This window comes from Carex rostrata, chromosome 31, assembly GCF_964058835.1.
Source record: "Carex rostrata chromosome 31, lpCarRost1.2, whole genome shotgun sequence".
In the NCBI taxonomy this organism is placed as follows: domain Eukaryota; kingdom Viridiplantae; phylum Streptophyta; class Magnoliopsida; order Poales; family Cyperaceae; genus Carex; species Carex rostrata.
Genome location: NC_135948.1, coordinates 4,312,347 through 4,337,684, shown reverse-complemented (window position 1 = coordinate 4,337,684; position 25,338 = coordinate 4,312,347). Strand labels below are relative to the sequence as shown.

At 35.6% G+C, this 25,338-nt stretch overlaps 3 protein-coding genes and 1 long non-coding RNA gene across 5 annotated transcripts; 2 read left to right on the top strand and 2 right to left on the bottom strand.

The window, feature by feature from the left end:
- Nucleotides 1–2,070: 2,070 nt before the first annotated feature.
- Nucleotides 2,071–9,968, top strand: LOC144547150 (anoctamin-like protein). Its single transcript, XM_078295743.1, has 16 exons — nucleotides 2,071–2,554; nucleotides 3,010–3,079; nucleotides 3,161–3,276; nucleotides 3,369–3,495; nucleotides 3,788–3,888; nucleotides 3,982–4,073; nucleotides 4,172–4,276; nucleotides 4,579–4,851; nucleotides 5,239–5,371; nucleotides 5,873–5,986; nucleotides 7,284–7,354; nucleotides 7,722–7,852; nucleotides 7,953–8,035; nucleotides 8,138–8,245; nucleotides 8,381–8,539; nucleotides 9,642–9,968. The coding sequence occupies exons 1-16, from the start codon at nucleotides 2,375–2,377 to the stop codon at nucleotides 9,753–9,755; spliced, it is 1,977 nt and encodes a 658-aa protein (XP_078151869.1). The 5' UTR covers nucleotides 2,071–2,374; the 3' UTR covers nucleotides 9,756–9,968.
- A 227-nt stretch (nucleotides 9,969–10,195) lies between these two features.
- LOC144547151 (uncharacterized) lies at nucleotides 10,196–11,172 on the bottom strand. Its single transcript, XR_013509017.1, has 2 exons — nucleotides 10,666–11,172; nucleotides 10,196–10,466 (listed from the first exon to the last, which is right to left on the bottom strand). It is a non-coding gene; the product is annotated as an uncharacterized LOC144547151 (long non-coding RNA).
- Nucleotides 11,173–13,525: 2,353 nt separating this feature from the next.
- Nucleotides 13,526–17,869, top strand: UAP56A (DEAD/DEAH box RNA helicase family protein). 2 transcript variants are annotated; one of them, XM_078295742.1, is made up of 11 exons: nucleotides 13,526–13,644; nucleotides 13,737–13,853; nucleotides 14,793–14,893; nucleotides 15,173–15,345; nucleotides 15,451–15,682; nucleotides 15,923–16,041; nucleotides 16,578–16,634; nucleotides 16,722–16,906; nucleotides 16,994–17,138; nucleotides 17,232–17,315; nucleotides 17,402–17,473. In XM_078295742.1, the coding sequence occupies exons 2-11, from the start codon at nucleotides 13,738–13,740 to the stop codon at nucleotides 17,471–17,473; spliced, it is 1,284 nt and encodes a 427-aa protein (XP_078151868.1). In that variant the 5' UTR covers nucleotides 13,526–13,644; nucleotide 13,737. The 2 variants fall into 2 exon arrangements, with proteins under 2 accessions (XP_078151868.1, XP_078151867.1); XM_078295741.1 differs by lacking the exons at nucleotides 13,526–13,644; nucleotides 13,737–13,853; nucleotides 14,793–14,893 and adding an exon at nucleotides 17,600–17,869 and having other exon boundaries at nucleotides 15,016–15,345; nucleotides 17,402–17,465.
- A 1,506-nt stretch (nucleotides 17,870–19,375) lies between these two features.
- On the bottom strand, nucleotides 19,376–24,125 carry LOC144547148 (uncharacterized). Its single transcript, XM_078295740.1, has 8 exons — nucleotides 24,107–24,125; nucleotides 23,861–23,965; nucleotides 23,638–23,770; nucleotides 23,213–23,316; nucleotides 22,422–22,593; nucleotides 22,181–22,318; nucleotides 21,243–21,681; nucleotides 19,376–20,747 (listed from the first exon to the last, which is right to left on the bottom strand). Exons 2-8 carry the CDS (start codon nucleotides 23,920–23,922, stop codon nucleotides 19,546–19,548), a joined length of 2,250 nt encoding a protein of 749 aa, XP_078151866.1. The 5' UTR covers nucleotides 23,923–23,965; nucleotides 24,107–24,125; the 3' UTR covers nucleotides 19,376–19,545.
- Between the last annotated feature and the right edge of the window lie 1,213 nt (nucleotides 24,126–25,338).

Here is a 25,338-nt window from a genome sequence, read left to right as displayed (position 1 = left end):
CCATCGTGTAAGTATTCATATCACGTGGTGTAAGTATTTATACCTCATCGTGCAAGTATTCATAACTCGTCGTGAAAACCACCATTCACAGCGATCCCGATCCATACCGCATCACCTCTGACTCCTATCCATTGGCTCCTACTGATCCGCCGACAACAAGGCTTTTCAGGTTGTCACAGGCGATGTATGAATACTTGCACGACGAGATATGAATACTTGCACCATAAGGTATGAATTCTTACACGACGAGGTATGAATACTTGCACTACTTGGTATCTTAAGTATGAATATTTGTGCGATGGACAACTCGAAAGTATGTTACCATGGATCTTATTTGAAAGAAAAAATTGTGTAGAAAACGTTCGTGGTTTTAGATTCGCAAAATTTCTCACAGATTATCAGAAATATTGGCGATATTGAACAGAGAAAAAAAATCCACATCTAAAAACGTGTAAAAAATGGATGTGTCATGATATGTCCAGCTTTCTCAGAAAACTTGATATTTTAGATATGAAAACTTGATATATTATATATTAACACTTGTATGCATAGGTATTTATATTTGCACGCGCCAGTGATAAAATCTATCAAATATTAAGAGGTTCTCCCAAATAGTTAATGATCAGAGGATGAATGAAAGAATGAACTGGGAGATAGTAAGTCGCTCAAAAAAAAAAAAAACCCCTGAAATTCTACTAAGAAGAGGACATTTAAAATAACTGACTTCTCTTTGTTGTCGTAATATGCACAAATTTTATATCCTCTTTAAACTTCTTTTATGAGACTATCTTTGAGCATAATGTTAATCCTAACAGCCAATCTCAATAAACAGTGCTTTTTTTTAGCACTATTCTCGGATGTATTACTCTACACAAAAGATATTACTAAATAACCAACAACTTGTAGTATAAAGAGATTTTGTCTATTGTTTTAAAATATATATTATCTGTCAAAATTCATATGGTAAATCCTCTTGGACATAAGTAAATAACTTAAAATGTTAGGTCAATTTAATTTTAGAAAACAAGAACAATAAATGATGACCATCAGATCAAACTGATATCAATGGTCCCAAAAATGCGTACTTTATTATTCACATAAATTGACTCTGTCGAGAAAAATCGTCAAAATTCTATTGAAAGTTTGATAGAGATACACACTATCTGTCAGAAATTAGTTATTAAAAATATTGAATTAGTCAAAATGTTGGATTCAAAAATAAATAATAATATTAATATCCACATCGGGATCGATATATCATGTTTCCTGAACAGGCCTACTAGAAATTTTATTACGCCAAACGGGCCTTAGTATCTTAACAAACAACCACCCAGGAAAATACAGGCCTTCTAAAATTCATTAGCGGCTTGAAACCCACAGAAATTGAGTCCTACAGCTGCTGTTACATTCGTGTTGTTAATCTAACAGCATCGAACAATTATAAAATAATGATATTTGCATTACATACTGTTACCTGTCATAAGCTGAGCATAATTTATCACGAGGTCAGAAGGGGAAGGGATATAGTCTAGAGGTAAGGGATGAGTTGTATATGAGCAGACTGGCGATTGCCATCGTGCTTACAAGGTTTCAAATTACAACAGAAATTAATAAACTAAGATTAGTTTAGTGATTTGATGGCACGACTTGGTGGGACAATCGGAGACAGGTACTTTAGGTCAAAATCGGGTCTATTTATAATAATCGAATTTGTTCTCCAATCAAAATCAAATATTATCATAACGTATACTCTTGAATATTTACATCTTCTGGAATAGCTTCTGATATGGCAACCTTATAGCGGATCTATGGAAAAGGGTCCCACACATTAGAGAATTTTTATTCTACATAACGCCTCTTATAGTGAATTGAAACATAGTTTTACTTATTTTGGTGCCACAGGGAATCTAAAAGTCTTCTGACAGCCTCAGTCCTGGGGAAAAGAAACCGAACCTGACAAGTGGCCCCACACCGTGCCCTGTCCGTTTCTCCAATTCCTGTTTCTCTGAGTGTCTCGCCTTATTCTGGTCAAATCATTTCTCCTATGACTCTCGAATCTCGATTCTCGAAACAATCGAATTCACTCTCTTCCATTTATTCTGACCACTTGTTCCCGAATCTCGCTTATCATTTTCTGGAATAGTTATTCCTGTTTTGAGGTTTCAAAACCAACGCATTGGAATTTTGTGAACTAATCGATTCGAATCGCTTGCCTTTATTTCATTTTTGTACCGTTACCTCTCTATTCCGATCCTCTTTGCTTCCACAAAAGGATAGAAGTGCAGCCCTTTCCCCATTTCTCCCTTCAAAATTGAAAAACTTTGATTAGATTGGCATCTCTGTTAGTGTCTGGAACAAATATTTTGGTAGGGAGATGAATGGTATGGGAGAAGACACGGGATTTGAGGTGGTGATTGTTGTGCCCAGGAGGAGGAGGAAGGAAGAAGGAGATGAGATAGAGAAAAACGATTGCGTGGAGTTCTTGGTTCGTGAATTGAAGAAGGCGGGATTAATTGTGGAGAGATTTCGCGGGGTACCTGCTGAGTTTCTCAAGGTTTTCGTCTTTCGATTTTTCTTTTCCATTTCTCTGATAAATTGCCTTTTGTTTCCCTTCAATTGTTTTTTTCAGAGGAATAGACGCCGTTCATTTCTTCTTGAGACGAGCAATTTCATTTGCTGCTGTTTGCAACAGTCAATTCCACAATTTCCTCAATTTTAATGTCTAGATTTAGGCAGGGTCACATGTAGTTAGGCAAGAATCAGAACAATACTCTGACAAATTCGATCTTCTATTTTCCTCCTTCTGTGCATGTCCCCATGTGCTGAAGCCTAACCAACACTATTTTATTTCCTAAATAGGAATAATATTGTCCTATATCTCAGACAATTAAGTGCGACACCATGGTTGCATGCATATACCAGCTAATAAAAATAAATAAGTGCAATAGTACATTTGTTTTCTTCTTCAACCTGAAAATTTTAATTAGTCATGAATACTACCATTTTCAGGTTGCAGCCCCGATGATAATTTTGGGACATGCCGCGGCTGAGTTACAACTCAAGAAGCTGACCTATATCGGTAATTTCCATTCAAAAATAAAATCACTTATTTCAAATTTTATATTTCACTTTATGATTTTGAATTGTATATCCTATTCAGGCATGGAGCTGCAGTTTGAGTGGGACATGGTGGAAGCATTTGTGAAGCAGCCAGATGGGTCCCTCTTTAGCTGGTATGAGCGCTATTCCTGCTTTCGCCATTTGTTATACGGCATAGTAAGTCAAACCATGATTTTTTTTTTCCTAAAACATAGCTTTCATGCATTTTGTTTAGAACTGAGACTGTGGTTGTGCTTGCACATATGCAGGTCAACAAGACAGATTCCAATATAGCATTAAAATATGATGATAAAGAGGTCAACTATGAGAAGAACAAGTCTCTGTTGAAAATGTTGGAAATTGAGGGAGTTGTCAAACAAGTGTTCCCTTTGCATGGTGTGACTTTTTTTTCTTATTATTTTCCACATACCTAAACCTAGAGATATTCCCTTTTACCAGAGTTTAAGAATGATCTCTGTGTTCTAATGACTTCAAAAATAGTTAGAAGAGATAACCAGCAAGCTTCATGATACATACTTTAATCTGAGATAAAAATATGTATAACGTAATTTACAATCAAGTGTATAATAATATAGGTGTATAGAATATATTTACTTGAACCAACCAGAGAGAGCAGCTTCTGGCTGGGTCAGATCAGTTAAGAATTGAAATTCATACCACTATGCAGATGAGGCTAAGAGAAAGCAGCTATTGCGAAAGTGGGCTCTTAACTGGTTGGATTTCACATGGCAACCCATCGATGAAATATATTCCTACTTCGGTTCAAAGGTTGGATACATTAGAGTACTTTATTTGAAAGCTGACATAATTGAGCAGTAAATTGTTCTCTGTTTTAATATCTTTCTTTAATTGGATTATCAGATAGCTTCGTACTTTTCATTTCTGGGAATGTACACACGATGGCTGTTCTTCCCAGCTGCTTTCGGGCTTGCCACTCAGCTTGTTGATTTCGGGTAATATACTTGGCAAAAAAGGAGAAAAATAAATACAAAAAGGCAACTACGTAAATACTGAATGCTGGAAATTTATTCATTTTTTTCTTCTATCCCAGTCGAATGCAGTTCTTGGTGCTTCCTTCCTTCTTTGTCTTTGTCATTTCTTGGGCGGTATTCTTTTTCCAATTCTGGAAGCGGAAGAATTCAGCACTTCTGGCCAGGTAGTAATATATGGAGTCTTTGCCATTTATTCAGATCTTATTAAGAAAAGCATATAACTCATAATATATTTCCATGTTTTTCTCTAAACAAGAAAGTGCATCACCTTTTTCCTTGGTCTCCCTATTTTGGTACAACAATTAAGCCCATTCATCCCTACTTATAAGGAGGTAATATCTGACAATGAAGGATTATTTTTGGTATTGGTCGATGCAGACAACTTTTTTTTATGGTCTCGTTTCCAGAGGTGCACATGAAAAGCTGGATATGATTCTAATCTTATAAATTGGTTTTGTTTGAGCAGATGGGGGATTAACTATTCTCTAAATGACTGCAAAGAGATGGCGAGTGATGTGAATGAATTTGCGAATGAATTTAACTATGTTGACCCCGTAAAAAATAAATTTTACTCTAGTAGACCTATAGAGAAGATGAGCATACAAGCTGATGAGTGGTGTGGCATTCTTCGCAAAGTAAAAAATAACGCGATTGTTGTTTTTGGTATCATTTGCCTACAGTTGCCTTTTGAACTCGCCTATGCTCATTTGTACAATATTACTCAAATCGAAGTTCTGAGGTACTGACTTGTTGGGAATTCTTTCTAATTTATCTGTTTTTTGTGTTTGCAAAATCATAAATAACCATGAGCACTGACTTTCAAAGAAGAAATGGTTCTCTCATTTAAGTTGATCCCTTTTCATGTAATTTCATATTGGCTCTTTTATTTACCTCATTTTTTTGTCCTAATTACTTTGCTAGTTTGAAAAAAAATGGAATAAACAGTTTGTCAATAATAAGACAAATCTATCCAACATAGATTTAGAGAAATTTGTAATTTTTGTTATAAACTTGAAATATTCATTTTCCATGTGAAAACGGTTTTGTTTCTTCAAAACAAATTCCAAAATAATTGGCCAAGGTTGCATCCTTTTGGCTTCTCTTACTTTCTTTTTGTGTGTTATAGGTATCTCCTGACAGCAGCATATCTAATTGCAATTCAATACTACACAAGAATAGGAGGGAAAGTGGCTGTTTCTCTTATCAAATGCGAGAATAATCAAGGCGAAGATTCCAGTGCTGCTAGCTTGGTTTATAAGGTTTCTATACAAGTTTTTGTCACTAACATACTATCAAGTTTACATATATGTCCACAAAATGTCAGAGTATCCTATTTTCTCTGTAGAAGAGAAAAAAACATATATAGTTTGGTTTATATACCCTTTATATCCTGCAAAGTACAAAGTATTTTAAATGCCCTTCCTTCCTCAATTTATTTCAAAGCCCCAAATCTCCTTGCCTTTGTTATCTGCTCTATTGGATAACAAAACAACCTCAACACAAACAATCATGGAGGCTGGTTTGTGCATTATAGGAAAGAACGCATGTACGCGGCAATTAATATGCTTTATTGCTATAGTCTGTAGGGGAATGGTCCTTGTATTAGTTGAAATTTAGAGCAATTGCGGAGAGAGTCTTTCTGTACCACTGATGCATGTTATGTAGCTGTTCCCTGAATATTTGGCAAGCCTTTAATAATCTTTCATTCTTTCTCTTATTTTAAGCCTTTCACTGTCTTTTCTATTCTTTTCTTTTACCAGGTCTTTGGCCTTTACTTCATGCAATCGTACATAGGGCTGTTCTATCATGCAGTGGTTTACCGTAACTTGGCTACTCTTCGCAAGCTGTTGATTCAGCGGCTTATTGTTTCTCAGGTACTTCAACTTTTTTTTTTCCATTAAATTAATACAGACTGTCCAAAACCTAGATGAATTGTGAAACTCGGAATGTGCAAACTAAAAAGGAGGTGAACTAGATCCAGACATCACTGGCCCTTCAAAACTCTTTAAACCTCAGTCCATAATATCATTAATATAGATTCACAGTACTCATACAGCTCCAGGCATTGCTCTATAAAAGGCCTTAAAAAGAGTAATAATCACCGGTCACATTAAAAAACAGTAATCATAATGGAGCGTGACTTCACCTGAATTCATTGGCACTGTTGGAATGATTATCTCCATCTCTTGAGCAGACCTAATACCAGGCCTGTTCCCTCCAATTGTCAGTTGATGTCTTCTACGCATGGAGGGTTGAACTATGACAAAAGTAACCATTGCCTGCTTATCTTTTAATTGTGTTCAAATGAAGAAAAATAACCCCTTTTAATACATAATCTATTCCTTTGATTTATCTATTTAGTTTTAGTCCGTTCTCAATATCTCTACAAGATTTGCCAACATACCCCCTTGGAAACCATAACCTATTTTTATCTCTATAAATTTTCTACTTTAGGTGGTTTTACAAATAAACTTGTTTTTAAGGATTTATAGGTGGTTTGTCAAACCTAAATCTCGTCTAGCAATGATCCATCAATATTGACTATATTGTCATCTGCTATAAATTTGAGAATTTCTAGAGCAACAATAGTCTTTCATCAATTCAAATTACTCCAATTCTAATATCTCACCTAACAGAGGAAAACTGTTGATTGAAAACCTTAATTAGTACTGTGTAACCTACATGATGAATTGTTTGTTGAACTACTGAGTAGTTAGGGTTAGATGCGAGAGAGAATGGAAAGATGAAAATGAGGCAAGACTCAAATAAAGGATTTTTGTCAAGGTTTAGTCAGTTCACCTTTACCAACTACTTTTTTGCTGCCAACATCCATTAGATTTCTTCCTGCAACACAACCGATAAAAAATAAATTCCTTAAAATGGAGATATATATTTTTTATTGGTTGTGTTCCCTATTACCATGTATGAATGATAAAAGTCCTTCCACCAACCTGAAGCCTAAGGATCATTAAACCGGCACCATTAAAATTGATAAAGCTTGTATTTACGGGCCTTAGATTAAGCTGAGCACCCATTTCTTTTCTTTTACAAACCTACTTCCCATATGTCAACTCTATGTCAATCTTTTGTTTACAGCGCATGGAACAGGCCTTCCTGAGAATTTTTCTTCTTATAATTGTAATCTTTACTGAGTAATTTTGGAACATTTAGGTGCTGGAAAATCTGATAGAGAACTCCATTCCGTATGTTACATACAACTACAAGAAATACATGGCTCTTCAGTAAGTTCTCCATTTATACAGTGTTTAACTGTTTATCTCTTACTGTGGCCGCGCGCCCCCCCCCCCCCCCCCCCCGGGCACGCCAACAACAACAACAGAAGACCTTAATACCAAATATAGCCCTGCAAAGTGAGGAACATGCATGACAAAAAAATGTCCAAGAACATTTAAGAAGATTTTATTTTGATTTTCTGCTATGCCCCTTACAGCTCCAATGTTTTACTTAGGGTATAGCAGAATATCAAAATACCCCTGCCTGCCCCCCCTCCTCTCCGTGTATAATCTTCTTGAGTGTTTGCAGGAATACATGTGGAAATATTGTTTATTTAAATGTTTTTTAAACTTATCTTTGCCAATGAACTTACAGTAAGAAAAAGTACGATGTGGGATCTCCAATGGCAAAAAATGTCCGCCTCTCAACGAGAGTGGAGAAAGAGTACTTGAAACCTTCTTACAGTGCAAGCATAGGAGCTAACCTTGAAGATGGTTTATTTGACGGTAACACCCAACATAATTGCATTGGTCTCCTATACCAGTTAGTGTGTCTTTGTGCAAAAATTATAACAGTATCATCTTTCTGACGTACTGTTTCGGATAGATTACCTGGAGCTGGCTCTTCAATTCGGCATGATAATGATGTTTGCATGTGCGTTTCCTCCTATATTTTGCTTTGCCACACTGGTAATTTATTTACTCGATGAATTGTTAACTTTTGCTTTTTAAAACTGAAAGATTTTAGTTGCTTTTAAGGATCACACCTCATTTTTTTTTATTTAATTTCAGAATAACTTAACTGAGATAAGAGCAGATGCTCTTAAGTTGCTTGCAATGCTGAGGCGGCCAGTACCTCGTGCCTCTGCTACTATTGGCGCTTGGTTGAATATATTTCAGGTTTGGTTTACCTATTCATAATTGAAGAGTACTTATATTCTTACAAAATCAGGATATAAAACCTAAAAAGTCAAGATATATGCACAAAATGTCCTAAATCCAGTGCTTATTTGGATATTGCGTTCTTGATTTTAGTTTCTGATAGTGATGGCAATTTGCACGAACTCTCTACTATTAATATGCCTTTATGATCAAGAGGGTAAATGGAGAATTGAACCTGGCCTTGCCGCTATTCTGTTAATTGAACATATTCTTCTGTTTGTCAAATTTGGCTTCTCTAAATTTGTTCCCGAGGTTAGTAGTTTTATTCTTATTTCAACTTCTTTTTTCTTTTTTTGCAAAGAAAGCATTTTATTTCTTGTGGAGAAAAAAGCGCCATAATATTGTAGTATTTGTGGCCCTTTGAAATGCAAAATAAACATGCTGATGGGATAGCTATTTTTGTCGCTTTCTTGTTTGGTCGGGTTCAAAGAAATTAGACAATAATAGGAAAAAGTAGGAAGAGATGGATTCAATTTAGGGCATATATTGATTATTATTATTTGCCAGAATATGAGGTGTCTCTCAATTAGGGGTGTCAATGGGTACGGTACGGGTCGGATGGAGGCATTTTCATAACCATGCCCATTAAAATTGACTTTACCCATACCCATTAAAATTTGACTTTACCCTACCCTACCCTTACCCATTAATATTATAGGGTAACGAAACGGTAGCGGATAATAACGGATATTACTAATATAATAATTAGTTTTATTATATTTTACAAATTAAACATCAAAAACTCATTAATTTCACATATATGTAATTGCATTTTTAATAAAAAAAATAAAAATAAATATGCAATAAATTCCAACTAAATTGTTTTTTATAAAATTGAATTGAATATATATATTTAGATGGGTTGAAAATTGAATTGAATATATATATTTAGATTTTATAATTACCCTATAGGGTAATGAGTACGAAATATTTATTACCCATAGCCTCACCCATTTGGTTAACGAAAAAAATTTCTTACTTATACCCATGCCCGATAAGCTGACGAAAAAAAAATCTTACCCATACCCGCCTTATCGAATATGAAACGGGTCGGGTAAACGGCTAAAAAGGTGCCATTGACACCCCTACTCTCAATGCTTAACTTTAGATTCCTTGATTAGTGTGAGAAGTGGTCCTTGTTGTATTTACTAAATCCTAACATTTACCTTGCTTATGATTATGCTAGTTATATCTTTATGGCAAATACCATATATGAGGCATGCATTTCCAAAAATTGACAGAGTAGTGGTTTTGCAGAAATCTGTATTATCCACCTTATCTACTTGTGCAATTCTCTTAAAGTAAATGCATCTTATTTCCTGTTTCTTTTTTTTTCTAATGATGATTTTTGTAGGAACCGGCATGGGTAAGAGTGAATCGGCTAAGAAATAGAGCTCAGGCACGTGATCTCTATTCTAAGCAACTGCTGAGGAGTATTACCAAAAAATTAGAACACAAGGGGGACTAGTTAGGAACTAACTATACTTTCTAACTTCTCCAACTAAAGTTTTGGCATTTTTGGTAGCTTAGTCATTTTTGGTCGTATAAATATATGGGTGCATACTAAGGAAATATTTTCCTGTGATGCTAGGGCTTTGTGCATTTGCTAATGCAAGAATATGTTCTATTGTGCAAATGCGCCAATTGTATAAAAAAAAAATACCACCGTATCTGTTGTAAAGGCTGTTATCTTTTGTATTCTTTCAATCTGCAGAACATGTTTTTATGGTGCAAATGCACGAATTGTATAAAAAAAAATTAACACCTTATCTTATCTGTCGTGAATGCATTTTTCTTTTGTTATCTTCAACCTGCAGCCTTCACATCCCAAATCAACCATGTTGAAATAAGCAAAAAAAAAAACAAAAAAAAGGGAAAAGAAAGATCATGCTATTTCTTTAAAAGAAAAAGCCTTTTCAATTTATTTTTACTATATATCCTATCTTTTGTTTATTTACATTGGTGAAGAATCATGGGCTTGGAAATGTTAAAAGGCAAATGCCAAGTAGTGATGAAGGTAACATAAGTTCATCAGGTGTGACATTTGAATTGTCAGCTCTATCAATCTCTATACTTCAAACAATTTACTAAAATTTTCTCAAGTCTTCCACAAGTATTGCATTTTGGATGGGGAGTGCTCATGTTGCGGTCAGATCTTTCTGTAATCTGTAGTGTTCTTCTGCATGCCAGAAACCATATTATTTCTGTAATCTGTAGTGTTCTTCTGCATGCCAGAAACCATATTATTTCTGTAATCTGTAGTGTTCTTCTGCATGCCAGAAACCATATTATTTCAGTTGTAGCTGTTAATTTTCTATGTTCTTTTGGTTTGTTGTTTCAAAACAAAGAACAGAGATGGGGGAAAAAAATAATCAAACCTTAAATATGCTATCCCTTGTTTGAAATCAATTTAACTACATGACTCGGCCACTCAGGCCTTATCAAGAGAACCGAAGCTTAGTTGGCGAGCATACGCGACAACGGCCTTGGCCCATCTCTTGATTTCCTCCTTTATCTTCTCTGGTGATAGCTCTTTCAATGGACCAGGTTCCAGGTTGAACTCCATTCCAGGAAATATGCTGGTTCCACTTGAACTCCCTCCTTCCTTTTCCATTTCCTGTCTGAATTGGATGTCTCTTCTGATGATATATACAACAGGGGGGTTTTGTTGCTGAGGAATGAAGCATTTGATTGATTGGAAGAGATAAAGAAGTGCAAATAGGGTATACAACAGAGAGGTGGTTCTCCACACGTATTACATAGGGATGTTTCCAAGAGAAATCCTTCAAACCTTGCTTCCAAGTCGGTAATAATCATGTGCATGCACCTGCTACCTGTTTACGCTCCGTTGATTTGTCAATCAATAGTGGTCAATAAAAACATCTAAAAGAAATCCAGATTTTTCTATGTTTAGAACTGGCAACTGTGTTTGGTATAAAGAAGTTCTCGGAAATTCATCTTTGGGAAATTTCCAAATAGCTGAATAACGAATGCGACAGTAGTCAACAGGGGAAAAAAAATCTAACATTTTATTGGAGTACTAACAATCTAAATAAAGAATATATGAAGAAAGCTAACAGAAAAAGTTCTACACATACAAAAACCGGAAAACTGCGTAAAATTTAAAATTTTATTTTGGGTAATTGTCATACATAACATATTCGCAAGTACATTTGGCAATATATATTATCATAAAGAATTAACAGACAAAATAAGATTCAAAAGGGGAAAACAGAGGACGAACGTTTTCTAGGGGATTGGGTGTAAATGGTGCCATACGGGTAGGGTGAAAACATGTTCACAGTCATATCAAATTGAACTTATTTATACTTTATTTTTATTCATTAAGAATTGATCTTACTTTAATTTATTTTTATCCATTAATTAACGGATAATGTAATAAAAGCAAAGCTGGGATGGGATGTGCTCACTAAGAGGGTTTAGTGAGCACAACTCAAAAAGTATATCGGATCGGCTTCAAACGATGAATCCAAACCATTAAAATCTATGTACTTCATGAACGATGCATATACATGTAAAATTTTGAAATTCATTTGCTGCAAGGTCTGAATATATAAAACAACTTATAAAATAACTTATAAAATATTCATTTCTTTGACCGCTTGACCTTGTAGCAAATAAATTCGAAACTTGCAAAATTTTACATGTACACGCATCACTCATGAAATTCATGAATTTCAACGGTTTGAATTTGTCGTTTGAAATTGATCCGATATACTTTTGGAGTTTTGCTCACCAAACCCTCTTGGTAAGCACATCACACCCTAGCTTTGCTCACGTAACAATATCAAGTGAATAACGAATATCATTAATATAATAGTTAATTTATTATTTTTTAAAATATAACATCAAAACTCATTCATTTCACACATATACAATCACATATTCACATTACTAGTAAAACAACAATAAACAAATAAATGCACAATCAATTTCAACTAAATTGTATTTTTATAAATAAGAGAATTTAAAAAGACGAATATTTTTTCGGAGAAATTCAATTATTGAACTAAATAACATAACATTCAAATAAAAATAATATGTTTAACATTTTTTATAACAAAAAACATACACAGAATAACAAAAATACATCACTAATTATTGCTCAAATATTATTATAAATATCACGCAAATATATTTTATCATCACTAACTATTGCTCAAATATTATCATATAATTTTATTTTATATAATTATTATAAAATAACATATACAATATAGCTTTTATCCATATTCTTACTCATTTAGCTAACAAAAAATATCTTTACTCATATCCGTCTCATCGAATACATCGAATACAGTACAAGTAAGATGAGCAGTTAAAAAATATCACTGACACCTCTAGGATTGACAAAGAATGAATTAGATAATTTCTCAATAAATAAATATCTAGCAACTTATTTGGGTACATAGTATTAATAAACTTCTTTTTAAGGAAGATGAACTATGCTACATTGCTTTTGAATTGGAAACGTCGTGAGAGCATCTACATCTTTAAAACTCTTAGAGTTTCTAATCTAACGGAGCAGTTTTTAACTCAATTTTAGAGATGTGAGAAAATTTCTTAATTAGAAACTATATATGAAAGTTTCTTATTAATAAACTGTTTTTAAACTCTATAATGGCCAAATAATTGGCTCAAATTACTTCTCATTTTAAATTATTGCTGACGTGGCTTAACAAAAACTCTAAACTTAATTTCAGAGATGTGAGTTACAAACTTTAGAGATCATAATTTCTAAATTGTGGTTAATAGTTATTTAAAAACTCATTTGAGTTGCCGGGATGTAGATGCTCCTATAAATAGGAGTGCATACTAAGGCCCTGTTCGACAGCTCTATTGGGAATAGAAATAAAAAATTTTGAACTGTAAATTACTGTCCACGTCGAAATTTTTTTTTCAATCTGACTGAATTTTGTTTTCCTACATAAACAGTAACTCTCTTTTTACTGCCAAAGAGGGCCTAAATGAAGAAGTTATCAAAACGGACTAGGAGTCCAGATAACACGGATGCACGCAAAACGAGTACCGCAGACAATCTTAACACCTAATAAGTAAACGTGAAAAAGATCTGGTGCTGTTGCTGTCCCAAAAACGTTGATATTTTTAAGCAATCCGTATAACACTGGACGGTAGGGATTTTGGATTATCGAAATCAACGGTAGATTCTTCATATCCTCAAAACCGTCTTACTTTAACCCTTTAAATGACGACCTAGGGCTTTTTCTCTTTACTTCACGTCCCAGCCGCAATTATCTCATCTTCCTTCCCGAGCATTTTTCTGCGCCGAAGCACATCTCAAAGCCCTAGTTCTACATCTCTTTTGTGTTCTGAAAGTGAGTTCGTTAAACCTCTGAATTCTCTTCTCTGACGAGAAGACGATTTCGTGAAGGTCGGTTTTTGATTTTGTTTATGGATCTGGATTTAGGATGGGAGAAGTAAAAGACAACGATGCATACGAAGAGGAGCTTATCGACTACGAAGAGGAGGAGGTCAAGGCAGCCGACGAAGTTGCGGTCAAAGCCACCGGTGACGGCCCCAAGAAGTAAGAAATTACCTTTACTGGCGCAAATTAGGGTTTTATTTTAGTTTGTATAAATCGACGCTCTGTAGATGTTAAGCGTTAAAACGTGTCTATTTATGCATAGTTTTGTGCTGTACTAGTTTATTTACTTGTAATTAAAATGGATCTAGGGTTTTCGTCAATTAAAATGGATCTAGGGTTTTCGTCAATACATGACGACAGATCTCATGATAAGTATTTAATATTGTCTGTGGTTTCGGAAGTTATATGGTTTTTATCATGTAATTTGTTGTTAATAGTTTTAGCTATTTCAAGTTTAAAACTAATCATGTGTCAATAAGAAGCCACACTTATCTGTAATTCCAGATCTTTTTAATAGGTCTGTTTTGTACTTGAGCTGATTGCAATGGTACTCTATTTGGAAAACAATAATAATCTGAAATTAAAAGGTCACAAGTAGTTTGGCAAAATTGAAAAACTTAATATCCTGCCTATAAATTTGAAGGCACATATATTTCAAATTCTCTTGGCTTTTGTTTTCTCTTGCCTAAGGTGTCGCCAGACTTTGGTTATTGGCAGATAATATAATATAAGGAGTTGTGATTTAATTCTACAGTCTAAAAATCAGGGCCACTGAAATATTTAGTGGGATTTTTGGATTTATAATTTGTCCAATTCTATTGGCAGTTTGTAAATTTAAAGAAAGTTCTCCAGTGATGTTAATCAACTGTTTGATATAGTTTCTCTGATATGTCATATGTAGTAGCAAAATTGACTGAAATTTATAATATTTTTTTGCTCATCCGATAATGGATTTGTAATCTATAGCTGCAATTTGTGTAACTTCAAAGCATTTGTTAACTTTTGAAACTTTGCAAGTATAATTTTGTGGGAATTACTAGCATATATATATTACTGTATGATGACATGATTAACAAAAAACAAAATTGGTTATTGCAGGGGATATGTTGGAATACACAGCTCGGGATTCAGAGACTTCCTGTTGAAACCAGAACTACTTCGTGCCATTGTTGATTCTGGGTTTGAGCACCCTTCTGAAGGCAACTCTCTCTCTCTCTCTCTCTCTCTTTCCTTTCTCTTCTTCTTCTTCTTCTGTATATTTTTATTCTTCAGATTTAATTTAGATCTTCACATTAAATAATGTGATTGTTATGTTAACATTGTGCAGGTAATCATAACTTGAACAAGTCCTGATTTTGGAGGAGTACGGTAAAATAATTTCCAATTAAAATAACGTCCCGGATGGTTAAACATATTAAACTCACATGAGGGTGTTGCACTGCTCCACCTTTTCTTTGGTTCTTCCTCTCTACCACCAGTACAACATGAGTGCATACCTCAAGCTATCCTGGGGATGGACGTAATCTGCCAAGCCAAGTCTGGTATGGGAAAGACTGCTGTCTTTGTCCTCGCGACCCTTCAACAAATCGAGCCTGTTGCTGGCCAAGTCGCTGCCCTTGTTCTCTGCCACACCCGCGAGTTGGCTTATCAGGTCTGTTTCCCCCTTTTTTCTACTTGTCTTTTCGTTAGCAGTACGGTGTGTCAAAAGGTTGTGATTTGAGTGCAGATGCTAATAGTTCTCGTTTGTATGATGTAGATCTGCCACGAGTTTGAGAGATTCACGACATACTTGCCTGACATCAAGGTGGCGGTGTTCTATGGTGGAGTGCACATATCCAAGCATAAGGATATACTGAAGAATGAGTGCCCTCATATTGTGGTTGGCACTCCTGGAAGAATCCTTGCTCTCTCCCGTGAAAAGGATCTCTCCCTAAAGAACGTGCGCCATTTCATTCTTGATGAGTGTGATAAGATGCTCGAGTCTCTTGGTACCTTTTGTTGTTTTTCACTCAAGCAACCTGGCTTCTAATTTAATTTGCTGTATTCAAAGTTGAATTTCATGAAATCTCCCGTAAAGTTTATAAACATTCTCTTTACTCGATAAGATCTGAGGGGAGATTGATCATGGAATCCATTTTGAAGGCTCTACATTATTTTGTAGTACTTCTTAATACTCTTTTTAAGTGTTCTTTAACCTTTGTTTGCGTGCTTGTATGGTAATGGTGTAGACATGAGGAGGGATGTACAGGAGATATTCAAGATGACTCCTCATGATAAGCAAGTCATGATGTTTTCAGCCACACTCAGCAAGGAGATCCGCCCTGTTTGCAAACGTTTTATGCAAGATGTAATGTACCCTCAACCCTTGCCATTCCTCACACTAAACCTGATTCATCTCTAGATTCACTTCGCCCCTTCTTCGTTAAATCCATACCTTAAGAAGTAGATATAACAAATGCCTTGGGTTCCCCATTATCCTTCCTTTTTTTACTATTTTCTGGGACGAGATGGAGCTCATCAATCTTTCCAGCAAATTCCTTGGATGGAGTATGCCGTGAGTTGTTGATTAAAATGGCTGTGTATGTGGGGGTTTTGATGTATATCTGGATGGTGTTTAGAGTGTTGGCTACTTGTTGCATTGTCTTTTTAGGACGAAGTTGAGGGCCAATTATTTTATTTTTTTGTTTTGGGTCCCATTTCTGCATCTTCTTGAAAGAACATAGGATACATGAAGGGATCTTTGTTCAAATGATGCATTTGGAGCACTTGAGTCTGATAAACTCTGCAACCATTCGGCGAAGTGGATGAGATGTATATTGTTCTTGGCTTGAAGGCAACTAGTCCACCTAACAACTCTTTTGTCTCACGTTTGTTCCCTTTCAGCCGATGGAAATCTATGTTGATGATGAAGCCAAGCTTACCTTGCATGGTCTTGTTCAGGTGAACCTCTTGCTACTTCTTTGGAATCTAACTTGTTCATGTTGTGTTGGCTCTGTTTTGTTTTGACTTGTTAAAATTCGCTTGCAGCACTACATAAAACTTTCAGAACAGGAGAAGAACAGGAAGTTGAATGATCTCTTGGATGCATTGGACTTCAACCAGGTGGTGATATTTGTAAAGAGCGTCACTCGGGCTGCTGAGCTCAACAAGCTGCTTTGCGAGTGCAACTTCCCCTCCATTTGCATTCACTCCGGAATGGCACAGGAGGAAAGGTTGGAATCTCTTCTTTGCAGTTTTCTTCTCTGAAGTTTACTTCTTGTTTATTGTCAGAATATAACACTTTGACTGATCTTTCGCAGATTGATGAAGTACAAGAGCTTCAAGGAAGGGCACAAGAGGATACTGGTTGCAACCGACTTGGTGGGCAGGGGCATTGACATCGAGCGTGTCAACATTGTAATTAATTATGACATGCCTGACTCTGCTGACACCTATCTCCACAGGGTATTTTTTTTTTTAAACATCAAACCTCCAGTTTATTTTGTTTTCTGAAATTGATGATCACAATATTAATTTTTGTTGTGCTGGGGAGTGCAGGTTGGCAGGGCTGGCCGTTTTGGAACCAAGGGTCTTGCAATTACATTTGTAGCTTCTGCTTCGGATTCTGATATTCTTAACCAGGTTTGTCTAGTTCCAATTATTATTGTCAATTACAAGGCTTCTGAATTTTGTCATAGCTGTATCTGAGGATTCTTTTTATTTTAAAGGTTCAAGAGAGGTTTGAGGTTGATATTAAAGAACTGCCAGAACAAATCGACACCTCTACATACAGTAAGTGATTTCTGTGAAGGATGCATTTGTTTTTTTCATTTTTGTTTTGTTAATGAACTAATATATGTGCTGTTGTGCTGTTCTTGTTCGACTTGTAATATGATATAACCAATTTATTTTGATTTACTTTGCAGTGCCATCTTAAAGATACAAGGCAAGGAGGCTTTTGATCCATAGGGATAGTTGCTCTATATTTTAATACTGTGTCGAGGAACAGTGTACTCTAGTTTTTGTCCCCGACGTGGGTGTGCTCTGTGTTTAATGCATAAAGTTCTACATGTGATCTGGCTTGAAATATTTTTAGTGATCTACACTGTTAGGTTTGAATGTGTACTTTTTGTTATGTTGGTAGTGTAACTTATCTCCTTTTGGGGTTTTTATTATTCGTAGTAATAGCTTGTCCACTGTTTATTTTGCATGGATTTGGGCGTTTATTGTTTGTATAGTTATTGGTCTGCCCGCTTAAGACGATGCATATCTGGATCTCAATAGTAGTACCTAATCTACGATGGTTCATATTTTTCCACTGAGAAAGTCTGCTGGTAATCTCTGTTACCAATTAAAAACAGTTGCATGTCCACGAGGACCACAATTGTTCAGGTCTTTTAGGATTTTGATCAAGCATCCTAATTTCTGATATTCATTAATATCTGAATTTGCATATAAATCGTATGAAAAGCAAGGAAAAGGGAGAACCAATAAATGTAGCAAGACACTTTACTGGCCGGTAAGATCTACCTATCTATTGCTGAAACAAAATAGATAGTGGATACTTGTTCGGTTACTATGATAGATAACTATTTTGGCAATTTAGTCGATCTGTGTGACATTGATCTTTTCGGGGGATCCTTATTTGCATTCGGGATAGCGTCTGGCCTCGCTGCTGATATGCCACCAGCTTCATTTTCCAGTGGATTTCTTGCTTTCAAAGAGATGCTTTTTGTTTTTTTTTATCTTCTTATGGTTAAGCATCTGCAATCCAAACATGTTTATCTTGTTCCTGCCTGAAGATCAACCCATGCGGAAGGTAAACTCCAGAGGGATATCTCAAAAAGAATGATCACCAACACCGTTAGGCGTATCTCCTCCTGAATGAGTAGACAGAAGAAAAATGGTGCTTGTAGCGTTGTGGTCGAGTGGTAGCGGAGGGGTAAAAAGTTCAGCCTCTGAACTTCAGAGACGAGAAGTCTCTCTTTTCAGCAAATGGAGGAAGTATGAGGGGCTAATTTTATACAACGAAGCGCAGATCACATCAGATCAGTACGGGGGCTTCGAATAAAATTTGTTATCACACATCAGCAAACATGTGCACGTCCTTTTATAATTTGTCGGGGGGCTAAGCCGTTCAGGTAATGATATTATACATTTTCTTACAACTGCTGACAAGTGATGTTTTAGTTAGTTCATAAACCATAACTCAAAGATGAGTAGAACGATTTTCACTAGATCAGTGGCCTGTTGGAGATGGAAGTCTTGACAAACGAACAAGGTTTAGTTTAGGTAGGTTTTTGAGGGCGGAGCTTATACACAACTATCAAACTTTTTTCCTTGTCATCTATTCCCTTGGTCATTGTTCATCATATTTGAGAGGATAACCCAAAACTTAAATAATGATCCATATCAATATGATTTGTGAATTTCTTATACATCACATAACAAATGTTATAAAGAGCATTTCTCATCAGGCAGCAATCTCAGAATTACGTCTACTACTATCAAACTTTTTCCTTGTCATCTATAAACCTAGTCATTAATTGTTCATCATATTTGAAAGGATATCCCAAGACTAATTAAGACTAATTAATGATCCATATCAATATGATTTGTGAATTTCTTATACATCACATAAAAAAATTACAAAGAACATGGATTTCTCATCAGGCAGCAATCTCAGAATTACGCGCAAAAAATGCAATTGCCTTCAGGAGAATAACAACTCCAAAAAGGTAGAAATTTTCTATTAATCTGCAAGCTCTGCCTCCAGAAAACAGATGTATAAGAACAACATAAAATAATCTACTATTTGTCAAGTACACCATATGATTTATTTTTTGTAACAACTAACAATTCCACTCCGATTTTAAGGCCTATCTGTTCTGAGGGAGCGAAAATGGGCAGCTAAGGATTCATAATCTGGTGGTCGTCTGGAACGAACACTTGTAGAGAATGCTGGCACACTACTCTTTGTTTGGTCTTCCAATTCTGATTTCTCAGCAACCACAGTTTCATTTGTAGTTTCTTCATCTGATGCTTCGGGATGTTGATTCTCTCCAAAAGGAATATCATCTTCCTTTCTAATCTTTGAGGACATAGTATCTCGTGTTCTTCTTGAGTGCTTGATGATATTTTTATTTGCACGTCTTCCAATGTCTTGTTCCGGTTGGTTCTCTGGCTCCTCCACCTCATCTTCTGAATCAAAATAGCTAGTGTCAAACCTAGAGGCCAAGTCCTTGCTCCCTGTTTGGGGTTTCTCTGTTTTCATTGACACCACATCATGATCATCTAGGGTTTCAACTGATGGGGTGGCATCAATAATTGGTTTATTTACATATAGAGGCTGGCGGTAACCTTTGTTTTTCAACCCACCTGTTAATTTTCCAAAGGGGAGGCCAAGCGCAGGTTCATCATCATCATCATATGAAACTCTCGTGCTTTTCATGTCAGAAGCAAATACATCTTCATTTTCCTTTCTCCTCTCACTATAGTTATATTTAGGTTGTTCTTTCTTTATTTTAACATCATCCTCATCATCACCATCAGAATCAAAAGTAGGTGCAGAACTACTCATAAACCGTGGCGGAGAGGAGTCCTTTCTGCTATCCTCAAAAAACACATTTTCACTTCTATCCTGTTTTTTACTATCAGTTTCTTTGTTCCAATAAAAATTATTAGAGATATACTCTTCCTTCTTCGGTTGTGAAAAGTTATCTAACAAGTTTATTGAATGGTCTTCAATGTCAGAATCACCTTGATCAAAGACGGCATAGGAAGACGGTTCATACTCATTTTCTCTCTCTTCTTCCTCATCACTTTGAGGATCTTGCCTGACTTGATCACTGGGCATGTTTAGATTCTCTGTCTCAGATTGTCTTTGAGCGTCTTTTACTGGACCTACATCAGCTTCAACTTGTGCATTTCTACGGGCTTTGTTTTCATGTCTTGCCAGATCAGCAGCAGCTCTGGCTGCCATCTGAGCCCTTTCTGCTGACTCTGCTGCTGCATGGGCAGCTTCCTTAGCGTCCTTGTACTTTTGCTTGGTTTTCTCTTGTCTTGATGTGCCATCTGCTCATTAAAAATATAAGCAAAATTAATTTTGAAGTCTTAAAATTGTTGATATCCACCAAGTCAAAGTCTTTTAACTAAACCTTGACATATGTCTCAAAAAGGTCAACTTTTGTGACAACAGGTAATTTTTGAATAACTAGAGCAAGGGCTTTCAATATTCAACGATTCTTTATAAGAAATTTGAAATTTCAATATATAAGAAATAAGAAAAAGGTCCTAAATAGTAAATACTCTCTTTGAACTTGTCTGGTCTCGCCTCTATAATCCTTGGCAGAAATTGGACTTTGATTGATTACCATATCACCACAAATAAAAAAGTGGAAAATAAGAAACAATTAACATTTTATTCTCCAAAAAGAAAAATCAACATTATTTAAAGAAACCCTTCAAAGTTCACACTTTCCTGATGCAGCCAAATTACTCATAAACTGTGTATCTCACTCCTTAGTTCTTATGCAACAATTCATGACTCTTAAAAGTTTCAATGATTACCAGGAGAAGAAGTAAACTCTGTTTGGGTGCTTGAAGGTGCTGATTCTTCAAATCTCATAAAGGGGGGAGGAGGTGGTGGATATATAATAGTGCCAGTACTAGAAATGATGCCTCCATGGGGATGTACTTGATCATCAGGAGATTTCGCAACACCACTCTCAGTAGCATCTCCATTTTTCGGCTGAGCAAATGGAGTCTGACCAGTACTGGCACTAGAGTGGCCCGCCATCACTTCACTTGCACTGAGAAATTGCGTTGGTTTTGGATGGGAGGAAGTCTGAACAGTACTGGCACTTGAGTTGTTAGCGAAATGATCCATTGCCACATGGCTCACACTAAGAAACTGTGTTGGTTTTGGCTGAGAGGAGGTGTTTACACTGCTGCCAGCTGAATGGTCCATTGTCACTTGGCTTGCACTGGGAAATTGCATAGACCCGGTCTATTCAATCACCACAAACAAAAAAGGTTTTACTTTGTTGATGACAATAATGTATGAGTGAGGCTATGGTAATATGCATATTACAGATTGACCCATGCTATGGATCCATATCTCTATTTTCAAAGTTCAAACAGTGGATCCAAAGAGTGGATCCAAACATGATCTTCATACGAAAATGTAATTGTGGACCAAATTTTACATTTTTTAAATTTTTTACTATTTTTTAGATAGGTAAAGAAATCATTGCATTTGAATGGTCCACAATTTTCAAATCAAGTGATTTTAAACCTATCTAAAAAATAGCAAAAATATTCTAAAAAATGTAAAATTTGGTATGCAGATACATTTTCATATGAAGAAGATTGACTGTTTTAACTTTAAAAACAGAGATATGAGCCCATAGCATGGGTCGATCCGTAATATGCATTTTACCATAGCCTCACCATAATGTATTACTGGGGAATGAAGCCAAATATGAGGTGAAATCATAAATACTCACCAGAAGGTCATTTTTGGGCTTTAGTTCATCCAAAAATGCTTTGGAATCCCATTCAATGCCATGCTCTTCAGCAATAGATTTCAGGGTTTTTATTTTGGTCTCTGTATCAGGTGTTTTTGCTGACAGCTTCTCAATTACCTGTGCAACAGAAGAATATCAGTCATGTAATTGGTAAAACTTCAAAATAATGTGATTATTAATTAGAGAGAGAAATAAATGTATATATGGAAAGGAAAATTACCATATGACTAACACCGCATTCCGGCCTTAATTCAAGAGCGGCAGTGGTGAATTCTTTACCGTACTTGCTTATAAATTGTTGCCGGACATCCATTAACTCCTGCACATCTGCACATCTTGGCGATGCAAATATCACACTCGATATTGCTTCTTTTAGATCAACTGGACAGGCCCTGTACCAGATTAAAAAATTACATTCTGCCAATCACTGTCAAATACTTCTAATTTCTTAGAACAATGAGTACGTATGCAATTGCTGGACGTATCCAGTATAACAAAACTAGTTGGTATGAGGCCTAGGTGAGGATGCTGAAGAGCTTAGTCACTGGATGCCCCCAGACACTACTGGCCCCTCCCTCCCAACAATGATGTCCAGCTGCTGCCCGCCACACCCTCCCACCCCCCCGTTGAAGCAAGCTCCACTTCTTGAAGACACCCTCAGCTTACAACAAGTTTCTGGCAAATGGGATTGCCATTGATTTACTAGTGCTTTTCTCTTTGTCTAATCCAACTGTATGCTGCAGTCCTTTTGTTTTTGGACTGTTCAAACATTTCCTTACTGTTGTGGATTGCTTAAGGGGTCTGTTAACCCCAGCGTGTTGATGGTCTGAACAAAACTTTTACATTTGTAACTTTTATAGTTTCGAAATGAAACGGGCCTTACAGCCTTTTTATCAAAAAAAAAAAAAAAAAAACTAGTTGGTATGGCTAGGAGAAATGTGCTATGTTAAAATTTAGATTTTACACAAAAATGAAATAACAGTAATCTTTGGGGGAGAAATAATAGCGTACTTTTGAGAGTCAATAATAGGAAGGCGCGCTACAATTAATTCGCAGTAAAGCTCAAGCAGTTCATAGGCTGCCATTGTTTTCTCTTCCCTTATCACATGCTCCACCTAGCAATATACAGGGTTGAAACATTAGTCAACCACCTTGTATGAATCATTGCACAAAAATTGACCGTAGTCTGATTGTAACCAATAAACTACAACGATTTATGAGCCAGTGCATAGTATATTATTATAATTTATAAGACCTGAGCTTATGCTGGTAGTAGAATGCCTCAGCACGTGGTTGAAATGGAGATGCATAAATTAACCTCTTTTATTTTTGAGTTGACGCATAAATTAAACTTATTAACCCACTACGAACCCCAAAAATCAAGCTTCAGCAATTCAATTCAATTGAAAATTAGTTCTATATTATACAAAGATTACCCTGATGCGAGCAGTTTGATCCTGGCCGGCCTGGAGAAGTCCAGCCACGTCACGCCTCATCTGCCTAACCTGAACCTCCCTTTTATTTCTCGCCAATTTCATTCGCGACATCGCCATCTTTAGCGAAACTTTGCTGCCAACACAAAAAAAAAACCCCAATTTGAGCCTCTCATGTCTCAATTAGAGAGCTCAAAGCAATCTAAAATTCGATTAAGAAATTTACCATTTTTCGGCCTTGAAGCCCTTGTGAATCATCCCAGAAATTTTCGACTTGGTGTGATGCATCTCGATTTCGTTCGATTCGCACAGTTTCCGCTTCCAAAGGAAACTATGAAATTTGTGATTCAATAAGAGGAGCTATTACTATTATTACAAGGTGAAAGAGCGACAGATATTATCAGGTCTCTCGAACAATTAATTGAGGCAACTGCTAATAACGATACGCAGGGTTAATTCAGAGATAACATACCGAATAAAAAAAGATATGTTATTATTATTGTTATTATTTAAGGAAGTCTCTATTTATATTAATGGCATTTATTATTCTTACTTAGAATTAGGAGGAGGGGATATTTTAAGGCGCGGCAAAGCATAAACGCGCGTCCGTGTGGTCCCCACAATGAGAAAGAGGACACGTCACTACCGCAGAAAGCAAAAAGCGATCAACCAAAGGATCCATCTTCCTTAGATGACAAGAAATTCACAGAAATTATTAATCTGCAATCTGAATATTCGTCTGTTTATAAAATGAGCGGTTGTTATTTTGAGACCAATAATCTAGGGTAGAAACTAGAGAGTGTTTTTTTCTTTTCTTTTTGTGTCTAATTTACTCTTCTAATTATGAAAGAAACTTAATAAAATCTCGTATTATATATGTAGAAGGAAACTATTAAATGCTATTGAAATACAAGAATGACTTAAATTATTTTTTTTCATTTAATCTTTTTATGGTTACATTTATATTTTGAGAATTGAAATTAAATAGCCAGGTTATTGCATAAATTGAACGAATCGAACAAAAAAAAAGTAACTTTACAGAAAGAAAAAAAAGATGCATTTTGTTGTAGATAGTGAAAAAATTATCTCTGTAAAAAATGTGATTCCCTATTTATAAAATTTAGATGTCAAAGTCTAGCATCACATAATTAATTTTATTGATATCTTCTGCCACAATTTTTTTTATTGATATCCTGAGTGTACTGTTAAAAAAGAGAAGGTAATATTTTTTTTTTTTGATAAAAGTGGTTGCCCACCTGTTTTATTATGAAACTAAAGTAATTGTTCAGACAAATAATGTCTTAGTTAAAGTTTCAAAAGGTAGTAAGAAAGAAAGTTCATTACAAAACATGACAGCAACAACAACTAAACAAAAACTACAGAAAATAAAATTTAGCAACAAAACATAACACAAATATACTAGCTATATAGTAGAAGTAACCGATGTAGTAGAACCCGACTCTGAATCAGAAGGAGAGTGTGAAGGCATTTGATGGTAACACGGAAAACAAAAATTTCGGACACATAAAACATTATTCATCGTTAACAAAGTATGTAGGTTTATGGATAGTGTTAGCTTATGTACACAAATTATATTGTACGATATGCACTATATTTTATTTTTGTTAATCATATGCATTGTATTTCTTACACTTTATTGTATATTGTGCACTATTTTTTAATATTTTATCTTAATTATTACTG